General features: G+C 38.4%; 1 protein-coding gene across 4 annotated transcripts in view; it reads right to left on the bottom strand.

The window, feature by feature from the left end:
* LOC149208002 (exocyst complex component EXO70A1-like) overlaps positions 1–22,190 on the bottom strand; it is a 268,698-nt gene that overhangs the window by 34,062 nt on the left and 212,446 nt on the right. For 2 of the 4 annotated variants that reach the window (XM_089393979.1, XM_089393982.1), the window contains exons 10-13: positions 17,519–17,613; positions 17,208–17,354; positions 16,771–16,976; positions 16,302–16,564 (exon numbers count right to left, since the gene is read on the bottom strand). In XM_089393979.1, coding sequence (XP_089250105.1) covers positions 16,859–16,976; positions 17,208–17,354; positions 17,519–17,613 — 360 coding nt within the window. In that variant the 3' untranslated portion in view covers positions 16,302–16,564; positions 16,771–16,858. Of the gene's footprint in view, positions 1–16,301; positions 16,565–16,770; positions 16,977–17,207; positions 17,355–17,518; positions 17,614–22,190 lie in introns of those variants that run through there. The other 2 variants (XM_089393980.1, XM_089393981.1) reach the window with 2 other exon arrangements.

The raw sequence follows: 22,190 nt of genomic DNA, 5'->3' as shown, positions 1-22,190 counted from the left end.
CTTCAAAATGTGCTTGACCTATTTTCAATGAGCAAGAAACTCGTTGACAAATAATACAAAAATAATTTCTCTTTCCTTGAATAAGTACAAATATCAAAATTACATTTATGAAGACCTAGCCTAATTACATTTATTTCAACAGAATGGCTTGCCCATTGCTGCCTCTATGCAGTCACTGCGTCAGCCCAACATCACAGCGTCTAGGGACAACATCACTCCCTCTGCTGATCGATTTGCCTCCCAGGAACTTCGATTTCCACCTCCCAGTCTCACACCCTGGCTTCCGGCTTTCGGCGTCAGATCCTCCAGCAAAAATACGGACCTCCTCAAGGCTCTACGTTGCATCTGCGTCAGCCTACACTAGCCAGCTTTGTCTCAGTGCTGCCTCTCTCAGATCTCTCTCTGCCTCCTCTACTCAGTATTCCTGGATCAAGAGAAACCTCCAACCGGAACTATCCCTGCCCCTCACTGCAAAAGATCAATTGGAATTTTCTTCCCGACAACTGCTGTGCTTCATAAATTTAATCTTTTGATCTGTAGTCTATGTTTTCTCCAAGTCCCCATCGATGTCCTTCTTATAATCCTCCAGTTGAGAACCAACGAACCATATTAGATTCTAATAAATGGATCGGATCATTTGGACTCTATCTTCGTCTTCTTCTAAAAGTTTCACCCATAGTTAGATTAATACCCTTTAATTATTTTATTTTCCTAAGTTTAGACGTAGGCACCCATTAAAAATAATTAATTATTTTAATAAAACTGTCTTAAGATGACATTTTCAAAAACGATTATTGGGTATTGGAGAACGCATGTGTCCTAGCCTCCATGCAAATTTTGAGGCTAAGAGCACATCCGATGCTACCAGAAATCAAAATATCTCACAATATCACTAGCGATCCAATATTGATCCAGCCACTGAATGGCAAGTCCTTAGTTGCCTCTGCACATTCACTGCGCTGCTCTGCGTCACAGCTGTTGGAGACTGCGTCACTCCTTCTGGATGATCGATTTGCCTATGGAACTTCGACTTTTAGCCCTTCCGGTTTCACACCCTGACTTCTGGCTCTAGAACTCGACTCTCTAGCAAATTTCGAATCTCCTCTCACGCTCTGCGCTGCCTCTTCTGAATCTCTCTCTGCCTCCTCTGCAATGTATCCCCGGATCATGAAATCTTCCTCCAGAAACTATCCCTGCCACTTACTGCAAGAAATCACTTTGATCACTTCTTCGACAACTGCTGCTCTCTTGAGAAATTTGATCTCTGATCTCTCACTCAAAGGCCCGTATTAGATTCTAATCAATGGCTCAGATCATTTCGACTTGATCCTCGTCTTCTTCTATAAGTTTCACCCCCGGTTTAATTAATACCCTTTAATTATTTTAATTTCCTAATTTTAGACTTAGTCACCCATTAGAAATAATTAATCATTTTAATAAAACTGTCTTCGGGTGGAATTTCCCAAAATGATTTCTGGGAATTATCGAATACATGTGTCCTAGCGTTCCTGCAAATTTTGAGGCTTAAAGCACATCTGATGCTACTAGAAACCAACAATACACCTCCATTAGATCCATCATCTCACTTGTTGCTTCTATGGGATGGGAACTGCACTAGATGGATGTAAAGTCTTCTTCCCCCAATGGCGTGATTGAAGAAGAGGTGTACATAGAGAAACCTCAAGGATTTGAGGTATAGGGAAAGGAGTCTTATGTTTGTAGGTTGAAAAAGGCCTTGTATGGACTCAAGCAAGCTCCAAAAGGTTGGTATGCTTGTATTGACAACTATTTGACGAGACTAGGTTCGGTCTTCATAATGGCATGTAATTATGATTTTATGTAAAGAGATGTGAATAAGAAAAATGAAATTATTATATTGACTTGCTTCATGGGTTTCATGAGCAAGGATTTTTTTTTTAGTCAAGACTCCTGTTGAGAGTCTTTAGGATTTATTTGTCATCTAGTCATAAAATATAAGGGTCATTGTCATGTAAATGAAGTCAGGTTACAATTTGTAAAAGGTTATCTTGTCTATGTAAAGTATCCTCCAAAGAAATTGTCACCAAAGCTCTTCAAGTTGGCCTACAAACATTGAAGAAGCTGCTAGAACAAGTCGACCTCCATCCAGTTGTCAAGTCGACCTAAAGACCCAGTGGAGAGGGATATAAATAGAGGAACTCAACCTCCATTCTAAGCATAAAGTTTGAATTCATTCTAACGAAAAGAAGTGCAGAAAGAAGTGAGAAAAAGACGCAGTGAGAAAGGGTCTTCTATAAAGCAAAAAGGACACTCTTCTAGGGTATCGAAGGAAGAATCCTTTGGGGCAAACAAAGTAGAATCTTCTGGAGCAGCGAAGTAGGATCTTCTGGGGTAGTGAAGAGATATCTTCTGGGGCAACGAAGAAGGAATCTTTTGGGAGGCAGCGAATAGGTTTCTTCTGGGATAGCGAAGGAAGGAATCTTCTGGAATAGAGAAGTAGAGGCTGAGTTTCTCTAGAAAACCTAGAGACCGAGATTCTCTAGGGAAATTGTGAAGGTGCAACATAAGAAATAGAGACCGAGTTTCTCTAGAAGGAGCAAGAGAAGGAAGGGAAAGGAAGACCAGGTTGGTGACAAGGTTCTTGAAGAGGATACTAGAGTCAAGGGTCAGTGTCATGGTCTTGGTACTTATCAATTGAAGATCTAGAAGAAGAATTTTAATGGGTTTTCCTCTCTAGATGTGACATGTTTTGGCCCTGGATGGAGAAGCCTATATTTTGTGTCACTTGTCTTTATTTTGATAATTGTCTTGATGAAAACAACACACTAATAAGCTAACAAAGTGAAAGGTCATAAGTAAAAGAAGAAAAAACATATCACAAGCAATTATCAAGTAGAGAAATTGTTAACATTGAATGCCCTAGATTTCTCAACATGGTATCAGAGCTAAGGTGTTGAAAACAAGAAGGCGCAGACAAAGCAAGCTGACACACAAATCAAGCTTCAAAAAGGGAATCAAAGCAAGTCAAAGGTTATCAACAAGTCCAAGATCTACATCATAGAAACCCTAGATTGAAGAAGGAAGCAAGAAGAAAGATTGGAACCCTAGAAGCACTTCAAATCATCAAAGGATCATAAATCAAGCTCTCTCTCATCAAATCACTCAAGAAGAAGGCTCTCCATCAACATTGAGAAAAGGAGGAAGCAAGCATCAATCTGACAAGTAAGTCCATGACTATATCCGATAATATCAAAATGTCTTTTTGCAAGGAAAGCAATAAACTGGTTGGGGTTGTAAACTTCCTTGCATGGAAGAAAAGGACTGACCTCAATCTTATTGAGAATGAGGTCATGGTTCACATTAAGGGATCAATAACCCAACCTCCAAAAGAAGACACTCAAGCTCATGCTAAATACATGAAGGGAGAAGTGAGAGCCCAAAGGATTCTTATAGAATCTATAAAAGACTCTCTAATCCCATATGTATCAAAATTAGAAACTGCAAAAGCTATATATGACAAACTAGTAGAGTTGTTTTTTGTAAGTACCGCAGGAGAAGTAATCTCCTTAAGGAAAGAACTCTACAAACTAAAGATATCCAAGGAAGATGGAATAGCCTCATACTTCATGAGGATATCAGAAATTCGAGATCAACTACAAGAACTAGGAGAAGTTATGTCTGACAGAGAGATGACCACAGTGGTACTAAATGCACTACCGGAAGAATGGGGTAACTTCACTTCAAGCTTATATGGGAAGAAAGAGACTACTCCATTTCAAGATTTATGGTCACTATGTAAGATCAAAGAAACCAGACTAAAGGCAAAGATTGATGTCGGACCAAGCGAACAAAATCAAGCATATGCTACAATGACAAGAAGAAAAGGAAAATTTGGAAAGTTTGGTCCTTCAAAGAAAAAGAACATGGATAAGATAAGGTGCTTCAGATGTCAGGAACTTGGACACTACAAAAGAGATTGTCCTAATCGTGGTAAGGACAAGAGGAATAGAGAAGGAGCACACATTACTGAAGAAGTGAAAGAGCCTGAGTCCAAGAAGCCTAAGAATGAAGAAGTAAAAGATCTCTACTATGACTGAGATGATCTTCTTCTCAAGAAGGTACTTTTCACTTGTAAATTATAGTCTTGATGCCATTTAAATTAGATAGGGTACATCTCGTTAGAAAAATAGCATAGAAACATTAGAAGAGCGAGCTTGTGACATGGGAAGGAAGTAAGTCTAGTACAAATCCTATTGATTAGGAAGCTCTTAGGAAACCTCATGATTATTTATAAAAGAAAAGGTCATCATCGACTGGGATCTTCATAGATGAAAACATCTGCCGGGTAAGGATATAAAATATCCTCAAGTTTCTGTGATAGAATTCTCATCAAAAGATTCTCCAATAGAGAAGGGAAGCAAAAGATTTTCATTAGGAATTTCAACTTGCGGGATTCAAGGAATAATGGTATGATGACACAACAAGGAAGCAGGTTTGAAGGATAAAGTCCCTTCGAATGACGCTGCTACAAGAAGCCTGGATGAACGAAAGAAAGATATGTATGCTCATATAGATTATTATGAAAGTCATATGGTTACAGTTAACTTGGATCACTATTTCCATTTTGGAATATGATCAAAAGAAGAAAAGATCTCCTCCTCCAAAGTATTGTAGAAAAGCATAAGTCACACTAGATGAAATCAACATAATATATATGAATCATGAGGAAGCTGACTACAATCAAAATTGGAAGCTCTTGGGAATGAACTGTGTGAGAAAAGAAAGGAAGAGATCATGATAATATACAACAATGATAGAAGGCATTCAAAATCCAAGAAGATTTGACTAGAATATCTCCCAGAAAGATGTGAAGACTCTGATGGAAGTCGGAAAAAGATAGAGACCCTTGACACTGAATATCTCTGGGAGATGTGTCAATCTACATACATGACGTTGATACTTATAAAAGGATGTCATGGTGAAAGATCATCACAAAGGTAACACTGATTTGAAGTGTCATTAATTATTTTTGAACTAACATCTAGAAAGACTTATGTAGGATTGTCAAAGGGAAGATCTTTGAATATCTTCCAAGCAAACCATATAGGAGGATGTAATGTCCTTTCAAAAATATGGCATGATAATAGAATGACATGAAGCAAAGCCAGATGGAAAATCCGATAGATCACTTTCTGATGAGTTAAAGACATCACTGATTCATGAACAAAAGTGATGAATGATCTATGCCCTATATATATAAGTTACCAAAGGATGAAGTCTCCTTATCATAGAATAAATTCATGACATCGAAGGAAGGAGTTCTTCACGCAATTGATTGTTTTAGATCTCCAGATGAAGCACTGCTATAGGTCCCTGGTTAATGTTGATTTCTGGTAGCATTGGATGTGCTCTAAGTCTCAAAATTTGCAGGGAGGCTTAGACACATGCATTCTCCAATACCCAGAAATCGTTTTGGGAAATTCCACTCGGAGACAGTTTTATTAAAATAATTAATTATTTTTAATGGGACCCTAAGTGTAAACTTAGGAAATTAAAATAATTAATGGGTATTAATCTAAACTGTGGGTGAAACTTCTAGAAGAAGGCAGAGATCAAGTTAATATGATCCTAGCCATTGATTAGAATCTAATTTGGGTAATTGATTGATCAACGAGAGGATTATAAGAAGAGGCTTGATGGGCACTTGGAGTACACACAGAGAGAAGATCAAAAGTTCGATTTTCTGAAGCAGAGCAGCTGCCAGAGAGATTTTTGATAGTGATCTTTTGCAAAAAGGGGCAGGGATAATATCTAGTGAGGAGTCTTTTCCTGGGCCAGAGAGTACAAGGCAAAGGGGACAGAACGATGTCAAGAAAGAGGCTAACGTTGGCCCACGCAATGTGACGTAGTGGCAGCGCAAAGCCTAGAGGGAGATCGAATTTCCTGCTAAGGAATTCAAGTTTTAGAAGCTGAGAGTCGAGGTGTGAGACCGGGATTTTGGAAATCAAAGTTTCTGGGCATCAGAGGATCAAAAGGAAGAGCAATGCAGTCCCCATGAGAGGTGACACAGAGACTGCGTAGGGTTGACGTAGTTCTGCCAGAGGCTGACACAGAAGGAACGCAAAGCCTCTTTCAGAGAGATCAGGGTCAGATTCTTCCAGTAACAAGGTGAGAGCATCTCACTACTTGTTTTGTCAAGTTTTTCTTTGTTTAAGATGGCCAATTGGGCATCCAACAAATTGTACTCCAAAATTACTACTGCTTAATAATAAAACCCTCAGAGTTGTTGCACTGATTTTCTCGCATTGGGTTTTTCCGGGGACATTTGTCCAAAAATCACTGTGTAGATGTGTTGTATTTCTTCCCTGTTCAATTTCTTGTTTTCGTTATAATTTAAATGGTGTAGACTGCAATGTATTGGTTTCAATAATTACTGTAGTTAACAATAAGTAACTTGATTAAGAAATTAATAAGTAGGAGAAACTTAATCAGTTGTCGCAGTAGAAATTTGGGCATCCAAATGTTCACATGGTATCAGAGTTGCAGGTGGAACAAGAGAACAGTGCCTGAAGAGCCCAGTGCTAAAGGAGGAAGGGAGTTCGAAACTTCTACAGAGGCAACAATTTGAATCCCCATAGGGTTTGCGGAGTCAGGCCAGAAGGGAAAGATTTTTGTGGTAAATATCTCTCTGAGTGAGTTGACAGAGAGGTAGGATTTCCAGATCAAAATTTGTCAGCGACAGAGGGAGAAGCGCAGCAGAAGCTTCAGCGAAGGGGGGTTCCTGGTGTGACACAATTTTTTGCAGGTAGTTGTTGGGCAGAAAGATGCCAAAAAGAAGAAGAGAGACACTTGAGGGAATTTCTTCCTCAGAGAATTCCTAGCCAGGGAATTCGATTTCTCATTTGTTGAGAAACAACAAGAGAGAGGAGGTCATTCAACATTTCGATTGGTAGAGATGGCAACCAGTGGACCGAGAGATCAAGATAGGTTAGATGGGGCATCCAATTACGTGATCTGGAAGGCAAGGATGTCATGCCTTCTGGATGAGCATTTTCTCAAAATCTACTTCTACAGCGTGGTAGCTGAGCCAGCAGATCCAAATCTGCTCAAGAAGTACAAGGGAGAAATGGCGAAGACAAAAAGAATGATCCTCAATGGACTAAAGGATCATATAGTATGTCACATAGTTGGCAGAAACAATGCCAAGGAGATGTGGGATGCATTGTCGACACTTTATCAAGGATCTTCCGAGCAGCGGAAGATGTACTTAGAGCAGAAGATGAGATCTATGCAGATGCAGAAAGGGGGACACATTAATCGGTTCCTTGCAAAGCTTTAGGAGACCCGAGATGAGTTGGTAGCTGTGGGGTCAACACCTCAAGGTTTTGAGATGGTAAGACTAGCCCTAAATTCAGTATTTGAGGAGTGGCAAGTATTTGTCCAGAGAATATTGGGCAGGGCGAGTTTTCCAAATTGGGATGTGATGTGGGCAGCTCTTAAGCAAGAGGAGATGATGAAAGACTTGGTCAAGTGTAAACTTGACGGAAGCAACAACAGTGGATCGAAGACCAAGAAAGAGGAAGAGAATGCAACCTTCGCATCCAAGGGGCAACAAGAGCAACGAAAGAAGAAGAAAGATGTTTCGATGATCAAATGCTTCAAGTGTGGTGAACTCAGTCACTACACAACATAGTGTCCTCTCAGAGAGAAGGAAAAAGATGAGAAGCACGATCCGAAAGTTGCAGTCGTGAAGATCGAGGAGGATGATTTTTTCATGACAGCCGAGATACCTCCACAAGGGAGGTGGGATGATTTAGAGTTGTAGTTCGAAATAACTACAAATCGAGGAGGATGATTTTTCCATGACAACCGAGATACCTCCATAAGGGAGGTGGGATGATTTAGAGTTGTAGTTTGAAATAACTACAAATGGGTAGGATCCTCAAGGATCCCACTTCTCGGATCAATTCCTTGCTACGAGAGCCCAGATCAGTGGTAGCAGGATGGACCAGTGTCAGTTGGTGCAGAGGAGTGTGAGAGTGACAGGTGCAAAGGAGTGTCAGTGACAGTTGCAGAGGCTAGTAGCGCCAGAGACTGAACAACGCAAAGTAGAGTTGGCAGCAATGCAGATGGAACAGAGCAGAGGCCAGCAACAACATAGAGGCTTCAAAGGGTCAGCATAGAGACTAGCCGCAGTCAGACTCCAGCAACGGGATGCATCATACTGAACACTTGTTCAGTAATTTGAGATTCTTTTCCGTTGTTGATACGGTAGCAACAACAAGTCAAGAAGGTTGCAGTGCAGATGCAACTGACAGTGGCAGTGCCAGCAGTAGCATGGATGCAGAATTGAGAGGGAGTTGCAATACGGATTCAGTGTTGACAGTGGTAGGGTCAACAACAATACAGATGCAACATTTGCGCAGTAGTTGGTGGACAGGATGTCAGACATCAGTAGCGCAGAAATAGATGTTATAGAACAAAGTGATGCTTCATTAGGGCACACTGCTAGAGCATATTCCTCGCTAAGAGGGTGTGTTGATTTCTAGTAGCATCAAATGTGCTCTAAGTCTCAAAATTCGCAGGGAGGCTTAGATACATGCATTCTCCAATACTCAGAAATCATTTTGGGAAATTCCACCTAGAGACAGTTTTATTGAAATAATTAAATATTTTTAATGGGACCCTAAGTCTAAACTTAGGAAATTAAAATAATTAATGGGTATTAATCTAAACTGTGGGTGAAACCTCTAGAAGAAGGCAGAGATCAAGTCAATATGATCCTAGCCATTGATTAGAATCTAATATGGGTCGTTGATTGATCAACGAGAGGATTATAAGAAGAGGCTTGATGGGCACTTGGAGTACACAGAGAGAAGATTAGAAGTTCGATTTTCTGAAGCAGAGCAGCTGCCGAAGAGATTTTCGATAGTGATATTTTGCCAGAGAGTACAAGGGAAAGAGGAAAAAATGATGTCTAGAGAGAGGCTGATGCTGGCCCACGCAGTGATGATGTAGTGGCAGCGCAAAGCCTATAGGGAGATCAAATTTCTTGCTGAGGAAATAGAGTTTCATAAGCCAGGAGCCGGGGTGTGAGACCGAGAGGCTGGAGATCAAAGTTTCTAGGCAGTAGAGGATCTAAAGGAAGAGCACGCAAACCCCAGCAGAGGTGACGCAAACACTGCGTAGGGTTGATGCAATTCTGCGCAGAAGGGACGCAAAGCCTCTTTCCAACGAGATTAAGGTCAGATTCTTCCAGTGACAGGGTGAGAGCATCTCACTACTTGTTTTGTCCAGTTTTTCTCTGTATAGGATATCCAGTTGGGCATCCAACGAATTGTACTTAGAAATTACTATTTCTTAATAATAAAACCTTCAGAGTTGCTGCACCGGTTTTCCCACATTGGGTTTTTCCAGGGACATTTGTCCAAAAATCACTGTGTAGATGTGTTGTATTTCTTTCCTGTTCAGTTTCTTGTTTCCTCTTATAATTTAAATGGTGTAGACTGCAGTGTATTAGTTTTGCTATTTACTGTAGGAAACAATAAGTAACTTGATTAAATAAATTAACAAGTAGGAGAAACTTAATCAGTTGTTGTAGTAGAAATTTGTGCATCCAAATTTTCACAGTTAAGAGGGAGCCTGAGAAGAAGTTTCTTACTTGGAAGAAACTTGGAAATTCCTAAGCCGGGAGCCTAGGAACATTCATTTGTGATCGGAATGAGTACATTGCTTTAACGGAATAAAACCTCCTAGTATAAGGAGTGATAAACATGTTTTTCTGTGCTTCACCTAAGAAGACAGAATGGAGGATTGTGTAATCATTTGGCATCTGATGCTCTTGTGGGATGAGATAGGGAATCCCATGGAAGAGTAGTCGTGGAGGACCGATATTCTTTTGGCGACTAGGGAGTCCAAGAAAAGAATAATCCTCATGGAGCATATCGTGAGAGAACTTGGGTGGGGTATGTTCTGAAAGAGACAATGATGAGGATGTCTATAAATCATTGGTCTCTCCAACATTTTGCTTTGATCTTATGGAGAGATAGATTTGTTAGTCAAGGCCTTGGTAAATAAAAGCCGGTTGGTATGATGTTATACAAATGAGTTACAAATCTGAATTCTTCTTAAGAGAGATTCTTCAGATTGAGAAAGTCCAAGGTACCATTATGAATACCTCCCTAGTTAAGAGGGAGTGTTGAAAGGTGTAACTAAGTTCGGTCTTCATAATGACATGTAATAATGATTTTATGTAAAGAGATGTAAATAATAGAAATGAAATTATTCTATTGACTTGCTTCATGGGTTTCATGAGCAAGGATTTTGTTTTTGAGTCAAGACTCCCATTGAGAGTCTTTAGGATTTATTTGTCATCTAGTCATAAAATATAAGGGTCATTGTCATGTAAATGAAGTCATGTTACACTTTGTAAAATGCCATCTTGTTTATGTAAAGTATCCTCCAAAGAACTTGTCACTAAACCTCTTCAAGTTGGCCTACAAACATTGAAGACGCTGCCAGAACAAGTCGGCCTACAAACATTGAAGAAGATGCCAGAACAAGTTGGCCTACATCCAGCGGTCAAGTCGGTCTAAAGAAGAGGGGTATAAATTGAGGAACTCGACCTCCATTCTAAGCATCAAATTCAAACTCATTCCAACGAAGAGAAGTGCAAAAAGAAGTGCGAAAAAGAAGCAGTGAGAAAGGGTCTTCTCTAAAGCAAAAGGGACACTATTCTAGGGTATCGAAGGAAGAATCCTCTGGGGCAAACGAAGTAGAATATTTTGGGGCAACGAAGAGATATCTTTTAGGTCAACACTATCTTCTGGGAGGCAGTGAAAGGGTTTCTTCTGGGATAGCAAAGGAAGGAATCCTCTAGAATAGAGAAGTAGAGACCAAGTTTCTCTACAAAACATAGAGACTGAGATTCTCTAGGGAAATTGTGAAGGTGCCACATAAGAAATAGAGACTGAGTTTCTCTAGAAGGAGCAAGAGAAGGAAGGGCAAGGAAGACCAGGTTGGTGACAAGGTTCTTGAAGAGGATACTAGAGTCAACAGTCAGTGTCATGGTCTTGGTACTTATCAATTGAAGATCTAGAAGAAGAATTTTATCGGGTTTTCCTCTCTAAAGGTGAGATGTTTTGGCCCTGGATGGAGAATCCTATATTTTGTGTCACTTGTCTTTATTTTGATAATTGTCTTGATGAAAAATAACACACTAATAAGCTAACAAAGTGAAAGGTCATAAGTAAAAGAAGAACAAGCATATCACAAGCAATTATCAAGCAAAGAAATTGTTAACATTGAATGCCCTAGATTTCTCAACAATGCTGATCCAAACCTTTACTTTAAGGTTGTGAAGAATGCACATGTGATCTTATTATTATATGTTGATGACTTATTTCTGATAGGTGTCGAGCCTCTTATCATTTAGTGCAAGAAGCAATTGGATTTTGAGTTCGATATGAAGGATCTTGGGTTGATGCACTATTACTTGGGATTAGAAGTATGGCAGAAACCTGGCAAAGTCTTCCTTGGTCAAGGAAAGTATGTGTTAGAGATCCTTCAAAGATTCGGTATGATGGATTGCAAATCCATGGTGACTACCATGATGACTAACTTGAAGAAGTTAAGAGGCTTCGACTCTAGATTGGTAGATCCATCTATGTATTGGTCGTTGATTGGTATGTTGATGTATTTTTGGTTAACAGTAGGTCAGATATTTTCTTTGCTGTGAACACCTTGAACCAGTGCAAGATAGAACCGAGACATGAGCATTGGATTTCAGCAAAGCACATCTTGAGATATTTGCATGGTATAGTGAACTATGGCTTGAGGTATGTTGCAAACAAAGATGTACAACTTCAGGGATATACAACTGCTAATTGAGTAGGAAGTGTTGAGGATAGAAAGAGTACCTTGGGAGTATGCTTCAGTTTGGGATCCACTATGATATCATGGATGAGCAGGAAGCATAGGTCGATCACACTCAACACTGTTGAAGTAGAGTACATTGCAGTCAACGAGACTTGTACCGAAGCAATATGGCTCTAGAATTGTTTGTAGCATTGTTCGGACAAGAGTTAGAACCGACGGTGATACACTGCGATAATCAAAGTTGTGTGAAGCTTTCAGAGAATCTTGTGTTCAATGACAAGTGAAGACATATTGAGATCAAGTACCACTACATCTGTGGCATGGTGCAGAGGAGAGAAATAAGGCTCAAGTACATCTTCACCGATGAGCAGACAACTGATGTTCTGACGAAGCCATTACCAAGAGACAAGTTCGTGTACTTCAGAGACAAGTTGGGGCTCATGGAGATTACCCCTCTCATTGAGAGGGAGTGTTGATATGTCTACAACACAGATGGACATTCTCCCAGAAGGGAGAATGGGTCCAAGAGACCCAGAGGGCTCAACAGGCAATGTTGAGTGAGTGTCTCTTGGAGGTGGACCTTGATCACACACTAGAAGGGTGGAGTGATGTCCTGGACCCTAATCACACATAGGGCATGGTGGAGTGAGGTCCTTCAACATCTAGACCCTGATCACACACCTGAAGGGTGTAGTAAGGTCTTGGACCCTGATAACACACCAGGTATGGTGGAGTGAGGTCCTTCAGCATTTGGATCTTGATCACAAACTGGAAGGGTGGAGTGAGGTATTCGACCCTGATCACACACTGGGAAGGGTGGAGTGAGGTCCTTTCAACATCTAGACCTCACCAATCAAGAAGGGGTTGAGTGAGGTCTTGGCCCAAAGAGCTCACCAGAAAGGGTGAGTGCTTGCTAGTTGAGGGTCTTAGCATTTTTGGCCTAGGTAGAGGCCAAAGGATTCGAGGACCGATCACTCTGGAGGAGTGAGTCCTGATATGTTGATGACATTGCCATGGGTTTGGTACCGCCCCAGATATGGCCACTAGCAGATGTTGATGATAGATGATGATGCTGGTAATAATGGATAACCTTTTCTTTAGAGAAATTTATTCAATTTGAGAACATATATGGCAATGATTATGAATACCTCCCTAGTTAAGAGAGAGTGTTGAATTTGTAACTATGGTCGATCTTCATAATGTACATTTGGTCACTTGATGTAATTATATCTATCATTGTAAAGCATATTTATAAATGCTTGGGTCATAGGAAAATTTATTTTGAGTTAATGTCCCATTGCAACTTTAAAAGATGAAAATTTGAATTTTTGAAATGTAAATGTTTGGCTCCAAAAAGTGACAAGTTGGCTTCCCTCCGAGGCAAGTCAAACCTGGCCAAGAGACAAGTCCATTCACCCAAGACAGACTACTATATAAAAGCAACTTGACCTCCTCCATTGGCACATTCACATCATTTAACGTAAGACAGTTTCTGGGCAAGTGAGTGAAGGACAAGAACGACGAAAAGGAAAGCCAAGTTTTCTCTCTTCTCTCTCTCTCTAGCAACTCGAACATGTGGAGCAATCTCTCTGTGTGGTTCACATTTTTTTGGGGAAACTGCTGCAGGGGGGCTGAAATTTCTGGGTTGTTGGGGCAACTATTATAGGGTCGAAATTCTGGGACAACTGACTATTACAGGAGGGCCAAAATTCTGAAGTGCAAGATCAAGAGTGAAGTGCAGAATCAGATTGGATGACTTGACTTAGAGGAGAAGACCAGGTTTGACCATAGGTCTAGGGTTGTCGTGCCTCTCATTGAACAAGAAGAATTTCTCTATTGAAAAGTTTGTTGCGTTTTTCCTCGTAGTGGGGTTTCCCATGGTAAATCTTGTCTTCTCGTGTGTTGTGATTTACAATGTTCTACTGTTCTTTATGGTTGAATTTTTCTGAAGTATAATTGCTTAATGATATATTGGAATAAGATGAAAGAAAATCTACATCATAAATAATTATCACAATTTTAGGAATATTGTGCTAACCCTACTTGCACTAAGAAAATCAACAACCAGAATTGAATCAAATAGTTTCAGGTGTCCCTAAACTACAGAGAGATCATGAAGGTGTCTGTAAAGGTTGTGCTCTTGGGAAGAATATCAAGAAACTATTTATACACAATGACAAAGGGTTTCCAACAGGGTAAACGATCCTTCTTAAAGTGCTCCATATGGCAGCTATAATGATGTGGCATCATCGTCATCACCCAATGCACTATCATGGATCGTAATGTGGTGACATGTATCCCAATGTTTGTAGATATAGACAAACATAGGTACATGGATCCCGATTCCCAATGCAACATCACAAATCCCAATGCAATGTCACAAATCTCAATGGCATGGTACATAGATCCCAATGCAAGGTATCCACTTATAGTGGTGGGTTCAACTTCTTGATGTGCCACTAGGTGGCATACCCTTAATGATTTCTTCAAACACAACATAACAAAGGCTAGTTTTATAATTTTCCTAAGTCTTACCATGGGGGAACATGAATTAACCCTTATACATGTGTCAAGTCCTAGGACAAAATGTGTTTTCTAGGTCCCTAAGTAAAAGATAGGTGAAATGATGGAAAGTCATGAAAGGGGAAGGGAAAACATCATGTAATAATCTTCAAAGTCCAGTAATGATGTATAGGTCTTTTTTTTAATCATCTAGCTTTCAAAAGCTAGGAAAAGCCTTTATAGAGGGAAGTTAGCATTGAGGTGTGTTTCCTTGGAACTATTTCTTACTACCCCTTTTTCCTTTTTTTTAAAGCATTTGTTTCACTGAACAAGTACCTTTTTCTTTAGATATTCATAGAAAACCATGGGACTAGGGACAATGGACTCAGAGAAGTGGCATTCACTCAAGCATTACATTTTTTGACTTTTAATTTTATTTGCTCTCGAGCTCTTATCCCCTTTTTGGCTTTAATGACTTAGGATTTTCTCCATTTAAATGTTTTTGTGATCTTTGATAAGTCAAACGTGAAAGGGAATTTTTTTTCTATGGATGGGATGAAGTGAAGCAGTACGATGAAAAGTGCTAAGTATGGTTGGGACATGTAAGACACTAGCTTAACTACTTTCCCAGTAAGACAGGCAGACCAGAGAGATACAATATTTCTAAAAGAAAACTATGCCATCGTATGACGAGGCAAAAACTAAAACTATAGCATTATAAAGTGTTATCATATTTCATTAGAGTTTATCACTTTCACAATAAGACCCAAACGTTATAGCATCATGTCCAAGCAAGAGCACCAATACATGCAATATCAAAGTAGAACATGCTATAACCAAACTACCATCCATAAGTGTAGCTGTAAACATTAGAGGCGAGGTGAGGGTGGAGTATCTGATATACCACTGCTAAGATAGCACAACACTGTATCTGAAGGAGAAATGAGAAAACTGTAAGTCTGGAGAGTCCGAGAAAGAGGGCTCGTGAAATCAGGGGTGTATTACTGCTGATTTCATGAGTCCTCTGTGTGAATTTTCTGCATTATTTTCCAACATATATGCGTGGATATAGTGTGCCTCGCACATATTTTCTACGCCTAACTACATAAGAAAATAGAAAACTGTAAGTCTGGAGAGTCCAAGAAAGAGGGCTCGTGAAATCAGGGGTGTATTGCTGCTCATTTCACGAGTCCTCTGTGTGAATTTTCTACATTATTTTCCAATATATATGTGTGTATATAGTGTGCTTCATACATATTTTCTAGGCCTGATTACATAAGAAAATAGCCCTCTTAGATAGTGTTCTTGACTCCTTAATCCCTAGGGTTTATTTGGCACTGATTTTTTTCTTCAAACACCATTTAAAAATCCAAAATTATTTACCTTTTTGTCTTATGAAATCTGATATATATTTCTGAATATCATAAATTAGATTTTATTTCAAGTCTATCTTTCATACATCTTACAATCTTTTCTTTTCTTTGATTTATTTATATGGCAATTCTGGAAATTCTTCAAGGGCTTAGTCAAAAACTCATAATTGTGATTAGGCCAAAGTTATACTTCACTTTTACATCATTTACTTGGGCTATTTATCCATGAAGCAAATTTGGAAATTACATTTCTGCATTACCAATCAGATTTGCAAGTTACCTATTGAGCATTCATTTTATACCTCTTTTACATAGTTTTAAGAAGTGGTTTTTATCATTTGTTCAAATCTGGAAATTACCTTCAAAATATCATAAACCAAATTTTATTTGATGATCCACATTCTTCTAAATTATCATATCTTGATTCTTTAATTGGATCTAGCTGATGTATGGTTTAGTTTCTTAACACTGGAATTTACTTGTATAAATCGTCACATCATAATGTTCTCTAAGTGTTGAATCCTTTTCACATTGAAAGTTATACTTGAATTGGGTTAAATTCATTAGAGATTTACCAAGTGTAAATTTGTGCATCATATATCTATCATCATTCATATTTACATCCCAAGTCTAAGGTTCTCATCTTTAGAGTTAGTTTATTTGATTATTCATACTTGGGGATACCCCCTTGGCTTTAAGAGAGCCAGCCAAAAGTGAAAGAAAAATAATATTGAGGTGATAGTGGTACTTCTCCTAGGCTTACCCCACGGTTGCATCTGTGGATTAGGGCCTTTCTCACTTAGATGCTAGCTGAAGAGGTAACTTGATGCATTCTACAAAAAAAAAAAAAATTAATCAAATTGAACTTCTGGAATCAACCTATAAGACATATAAGCATGATACAATTTTGAGATAAAATATCTACCAGTGAGGCTAACTAGATTATTGCATAACTTAATGAACTTCAAATCATTGGCACTTGAAAGGTATACCTAGCTCCTTCAATCAATCTGAAAATTTGGTTGAAATTGAAATTTACCTAAACAAAAGTCTCAACCTTGAAACATCCTTACGTTGGAAATATGCTCCAACGAAAGATGATTGGAAGAAAAGTACACATTAAAACATCATCGCTTCTCGTCACCCTTGGGTACTCCCTCAAAAAAATCTGACAACTTCTGTTCCAAATCTTCGGGCATGTATTTGATGTACTTATTAGGATTTCTTCCACTTTGTATTGGTGCACTGAAAAATATAATGAATTTCAAGTGAGAAAAACTGAATGAAGTACTACAAGGACTTCACTACCACTCTTTGCATATAGCTTCACACTATGTCACAGGCGAAAGCCAAGAACTGCTTGGAAATGTAACAATAGTAGACAATATTCACAACATATAATTAGCTAAGATTCAACATTTTGACCAAGTAATATATCATCCTATGGACTAATTTGTTCAGTGTATTGGGCCATACCCAAAACGCTTTATGTAGGATCGATAGGCAGGCAATAACACTTCTGCAACTGCTAGTCTTAGTGATTCCCGAAGTTCAACATCTGGAACTATCCACTGCGTTTGTTTTTGATAGAGTTCCTCAAAGCATTGGTTGAAAATTTTAAATCTAAACAAAATTAAAATGATTTAAGTGATTTTTACAAGCAGAAAAAATAAGCATAAATCTAAGTGAAATACCAACAATTTCAACCATTTTCACAAGAAAAAGAGTATAGTAAGACAGATAATTCAGATAAGAAGAACATTCAGCCTATATTTATGATGACCAACCTTTCTTTTAAGAGAGACCTTGACACGGTGCTACTCTCTGCAATCCCAGCATTTCCTGATGCTGCTAATCCTTGCCAACTTATGTACTGTAGCACCTGCCAGAGATAACCAATAGCTTAGTACAACCAACACTACTGAACAGACTGACCACAGAAAACCAGAATGTTCAAATTTTTCACAAGTTGTGATCACAGAAGATTCAGCATATGTGCTTCCCTAAGCCTAATTTTCGTATTTGACAGATTTCACTTTTTTTTTGTAACACAACTTGCCCCATGTCTCAATATATTTGTCTGGCTACTGAGCCAAAATCTTCTGCTAAGAAAAACGCAAAGAGGCCATAGAGGCAATCTTGAAGAGGGAAGATTGGTGGCCAAGTACCAACTTCCTCCATTCAAGTAAACGTTGAATTTCAAGAATACCATTGGTCATCTCATTATGCTCTAGATTGTATGCACCGTGAGTTGCTTACTAACATCATTACAAAATTAGGAAGACATTTATTCATAGATGCTGAGAACAGCTTCTTGCTTCAGCAATTTATAAAAATATCAGCCATATTTGAACTGATTTTAACATGTCAGATTAATAACCATGCTACAAATATTATTTATTAATCTTGTCCTATTTGTAATTGTTATTGTTGTCAATACATCAGGGTCGATATACTATATCCTCAGTCTATGCTTTAATTTATATTAAACATCCATGCAGGATAATAAAACAAAGAGAAATTGAAATATAAATTTCATGAACCATAGCATAGAGTAATGCTTTCCGGGAGTATACAGTGGACAGTAGTTGCCTGGGTATCACAAAGTTCAGAACAACTAGGAAACTGAAAATGCAGGGTCATGTTTGTGAGGTCAAATAGTTTCTCAACAAGGATTATGGAAAAGCTTCAATGTTATGAATGTAAATAATTAATAATTAATAGTTAACAATGATTAGTGTACTAAGGAGTCATGTCTCAAAAGACACGACCATTCATGAAGGGGCACCTGCCCTAAGTATATAAGCGGGCCCTCATTTGTAACCACAATATCATATCTCTTGTATTCAAACATTTCTATATAAATATATTATTGTCCTATCATGGATATTTTTATATTTCAGATATTCTGAATATTTCTGTTGCATATACAAACTTTGTTCATAACATTTGGTATCAGAACCGCATTCTCCAATCCCGGCCTTTGGCCATTAAGTCTGTGTCAACTTCATTGCCATTGCGATTGAAGTGTTTCGCTACTCTGATTTTAGAGTTTCTCCATTCTGCTGGTTTCGTCATTCAAGCCTTTGGCTATTTAAAAAAAGAAAAGAAGAAAAAAAAGAAAAGAAAGAAAAATATATATTAAAAAAAAAACTATAAAAAAAGAAGACAAAAAATTATATATATAGTAAAAAAAACAAGAGTGAATTTTTTTTAAAAAGTTGTAGAAAAAAAAAATAATGAATTAAAAAAAATAGTATATAATTTAAATAAAAAAATAAACATATTCCTGCCCTTTGGAACTGAAAACCAACTTCTCTCCAGCGAAATCGAATTGCCTCTTAGAGGCTTCTAGCAACCCTTGCGCAACTTCTTTGTGGCTATCTCTACCTCTCTGTAAAGTACTCACCAAATCTGGAAAATCTTCCTCTGGCCTCACTATCTCTGCTTCCCTTCTCTGGCTCGAACTCTTTCAGCGATTGTTGCTCTTCTCTAGAAAATCGAACTGCCCAAGGAAATCGATCTCAAGTGTGTGTTCTCCATCTATCCATTGACTTCTTATAATCTTCTGTTGGGACTCCAACGACCAAGATTAAGTCTTAATCAAGGGCTAAGATTATTTCCCAGTCGATCCGTGTGAGTTACTAGATGATTCATACATTTCTAAATTAATTCTAATTAATTAACCCCTTTTCCTAACTTTAGACTTGTTGTCGCCTGGATTGCACAAGCACCGCGACAACGCTTAGGACGGGGGTTGTCACTCTGATCCCCACCCACTCTGTCCAAGTTGTCTCCCAACAACAGGCTATGGCTGGTAGTCCCATATGGAATGAGGTGACACAGAGGGTAAGTTGATAAATCAACTTACTTGGGAGACACGGATGAGTGGCATAGCCATTTGGTTGGAATTAAGAAAGATTATGATTAAATTAAATTTTCTATTATGAGACCAGTGCCTTAATGGAGTCACAAGTTCTTGCTTCTTATGAATTGAAACAGATGACCGTATGGACACCCGTTGATCTAACCTATGTGAGATGCTTATGCAAGAGATTATGAGTCACTGCTATCTTGGATTAAGATTGGTTAGATTACTAAATTACTTATGTGAGATTTATCTTAAGAGCACTTAACAATGTTATGATGCAATTTTAAACAAGATAAGCTTCAAGAGGTACATGTGCAAACTTCAAGTAACCAATTCACCAATTAACATAAGCGATTATGCCAAGCTATGAGATTAGCCAATTTCAGATGTATCTCAACAATAAATTTTCAGAAAATTTAGAGTTGATCAATGTTATAACAGGCGTAAGAAAATGCAAACCAACAATGTTTATGCTTGCCCTAGATCACAAAAATATGTCAACTTAAAAAATTATGTATGTTAGCCTTCTCAAGATGTATCTTTCAGCAAAATTTCAGATCTGAAGTATAAATTGCAGCAGTAAGTTAACCCACAGATCAGCGAATAGTGATGTCAGCATCAATGCCCAAAAATGCCTAAAAATAGTAAAAATTTGCAAAAATTGAGAAAAATCAATTTTAAAGATTTTTTTTAGGGCTAGAATAAGAAACTTTCAGATCTGATAACTTATTTCAACAGTGAAACGGTGACAGATTAACAAAATAAAAATTTCCAAAAATAGATAACCAATATTTCCAAAAATGACAAAATATACTAAAACTTGAAAATTTCCAATTTGAGGGTTTTAAGAGAGTTTGATTTAACAATTTTCAGAACTGATAAGTTTATGACAGCAGTATATTAATGACAGATCAGAGAACTGAAAATACTACAGATAATCTCCACAATGTCTAAAAATAGTAAGTTTGCCCAAAAAACTGAAAATTTAGATTTTGTACACTTTAATTAGGATGTGATTTAGAAATATTCAGATCTGATTTTTACAGTTATGCAGAAATTTCCAGCAAGCTAAAATGTCAGATCTAGTCAAATATGAGATGCCCAAGTGGCAAAAATTTGTGAAATCAAAGATTTTGCAATTCTAAACAATTTTAACCATATAGAATTTAATTTTAGGGCCTAATTATTTGTGTTTTGCCTACTGTAATAAAACTGCAGAAAGATAAGGCATTGGAGATCAAACCCTAGGCCCAAGGCCTTCAAGATCCCATTGTTGAAAATCACTGAAACTTTGGGATAATGTTGCCGCTTGCTCAATATGAATTTTGAAACATTAATCCTGCAAAATCACCAAGTGTTTAGCCTTAAATCTTCAAAATAGGGTTTCAGGCCAAATTTGGGGGAAAAGATGCTAAGAAATGGAGATCAAGGTTACAGGACTGGAATTTGCAGGGATATAAGGGTCAAAATGATAGATCAGGTCACAAGGAGGTGGGAAATGGCCAAAAAGGGCCAATGCTTTTCCCGGTGAGGCTAGTGTTTGGGAAATAAGGGTTATGGGGCTAGGGCTAAGGCCTAAGGCCTATGGCCTAGGGCCTAAAGGCCACAAAAGGAGGGCCGCAAGCCCTTAGAGGGCTGTGGCTTAGGGTAAGAGGAGAGGAGGCCGAGGGAGGAGGGCCGAGGGGAGAAGGGAGAGGGAGAGGAGGAGAAGGTTGGATAGAGGGTTGAGAAGGGGACAGAGGGCCGAGGAGGCCTCACAGAGAAGAATGGAGGGCTGAAAAGGGAGCTACAAGGCTTCTAGGGCCTGCGGCTAGGGGAAGGAAGGGAAGTCGTAGCCCCTAAGGGTCATGACTAGCCCTGGGAGGCTGAAAAACCAAGACGCAGAGAGCAGGAGGGACGCTGAGGGCCTGGAGGGCAGAACCAAGCTAGAAGCCCTGAAAATTTTGAAACCCTTGCTCCGAAAAAATTTTATGCTTCAGCTCTTCGATTTTTTGAAAATTCTTCCATGGGAAACCTGCAAAAAATTTCAAGAGACTAGATCTTACCCTCAAGGGCCTAGATCTAGCTCTTCTTCCACTTAACTCCTTGATCTAACCTGTAAAAATAAAAATAGAAACACCCAAACCCCAAATATATACAAAATAGATCTAAAACCCCAACCCAAGTTAGAAAAATAATTTACAAATTTATTTACAAAAATATACATGGGTTTTGAAATGGATTTTGAGAAAATTATTTTTTTAATATTTTTTACTTGAAAGAATGACTAAAATGCTTCAGAAAAATTAATGATTCACTATAGCCCAAGCGAAGATTAAATCCACCACATAAAAACTAGAGATCCAAGCAACAATGATTCTTGCCCGAATATGTGAACTTGGAGGCCAATGACTGAAGTCCCTACAAACACTATGTATTTATCTCAAAAAATAATCTGTTAGATCACATGGGGAATCAAACCACCTAAAATTAGCCCAAAATTATCAATAGCATGATTTTATCTCCATCTAATGAAAAAACAAATCTTACCAATATTCAACATAATATAGAGATGCCCATAGTCAGCACATACCACAAATCAATAAGCA

This window comes from Pinus tabuliformis, chromosome 1_2, assembly GCF_031772625.1.
Source record: "Pinus tabuliformis cultivar Carrire ecotype Pingquan chromosome 1_2, CPIR1, whole genome shotgun sequence".
In the NCBI taxonomy this organism is placed as follows: Eukaryota; Viridiplantae; Streptophyta; class Pinopsida; order Pinales; family Pinaceae; genus Pinus; species Pinus tabuliformis.
The sequence above is the reverse complement of the archived record's forward strand: the minus strand, read 5'-3'. Positions and strand labels throughout refer to the sequence as shown.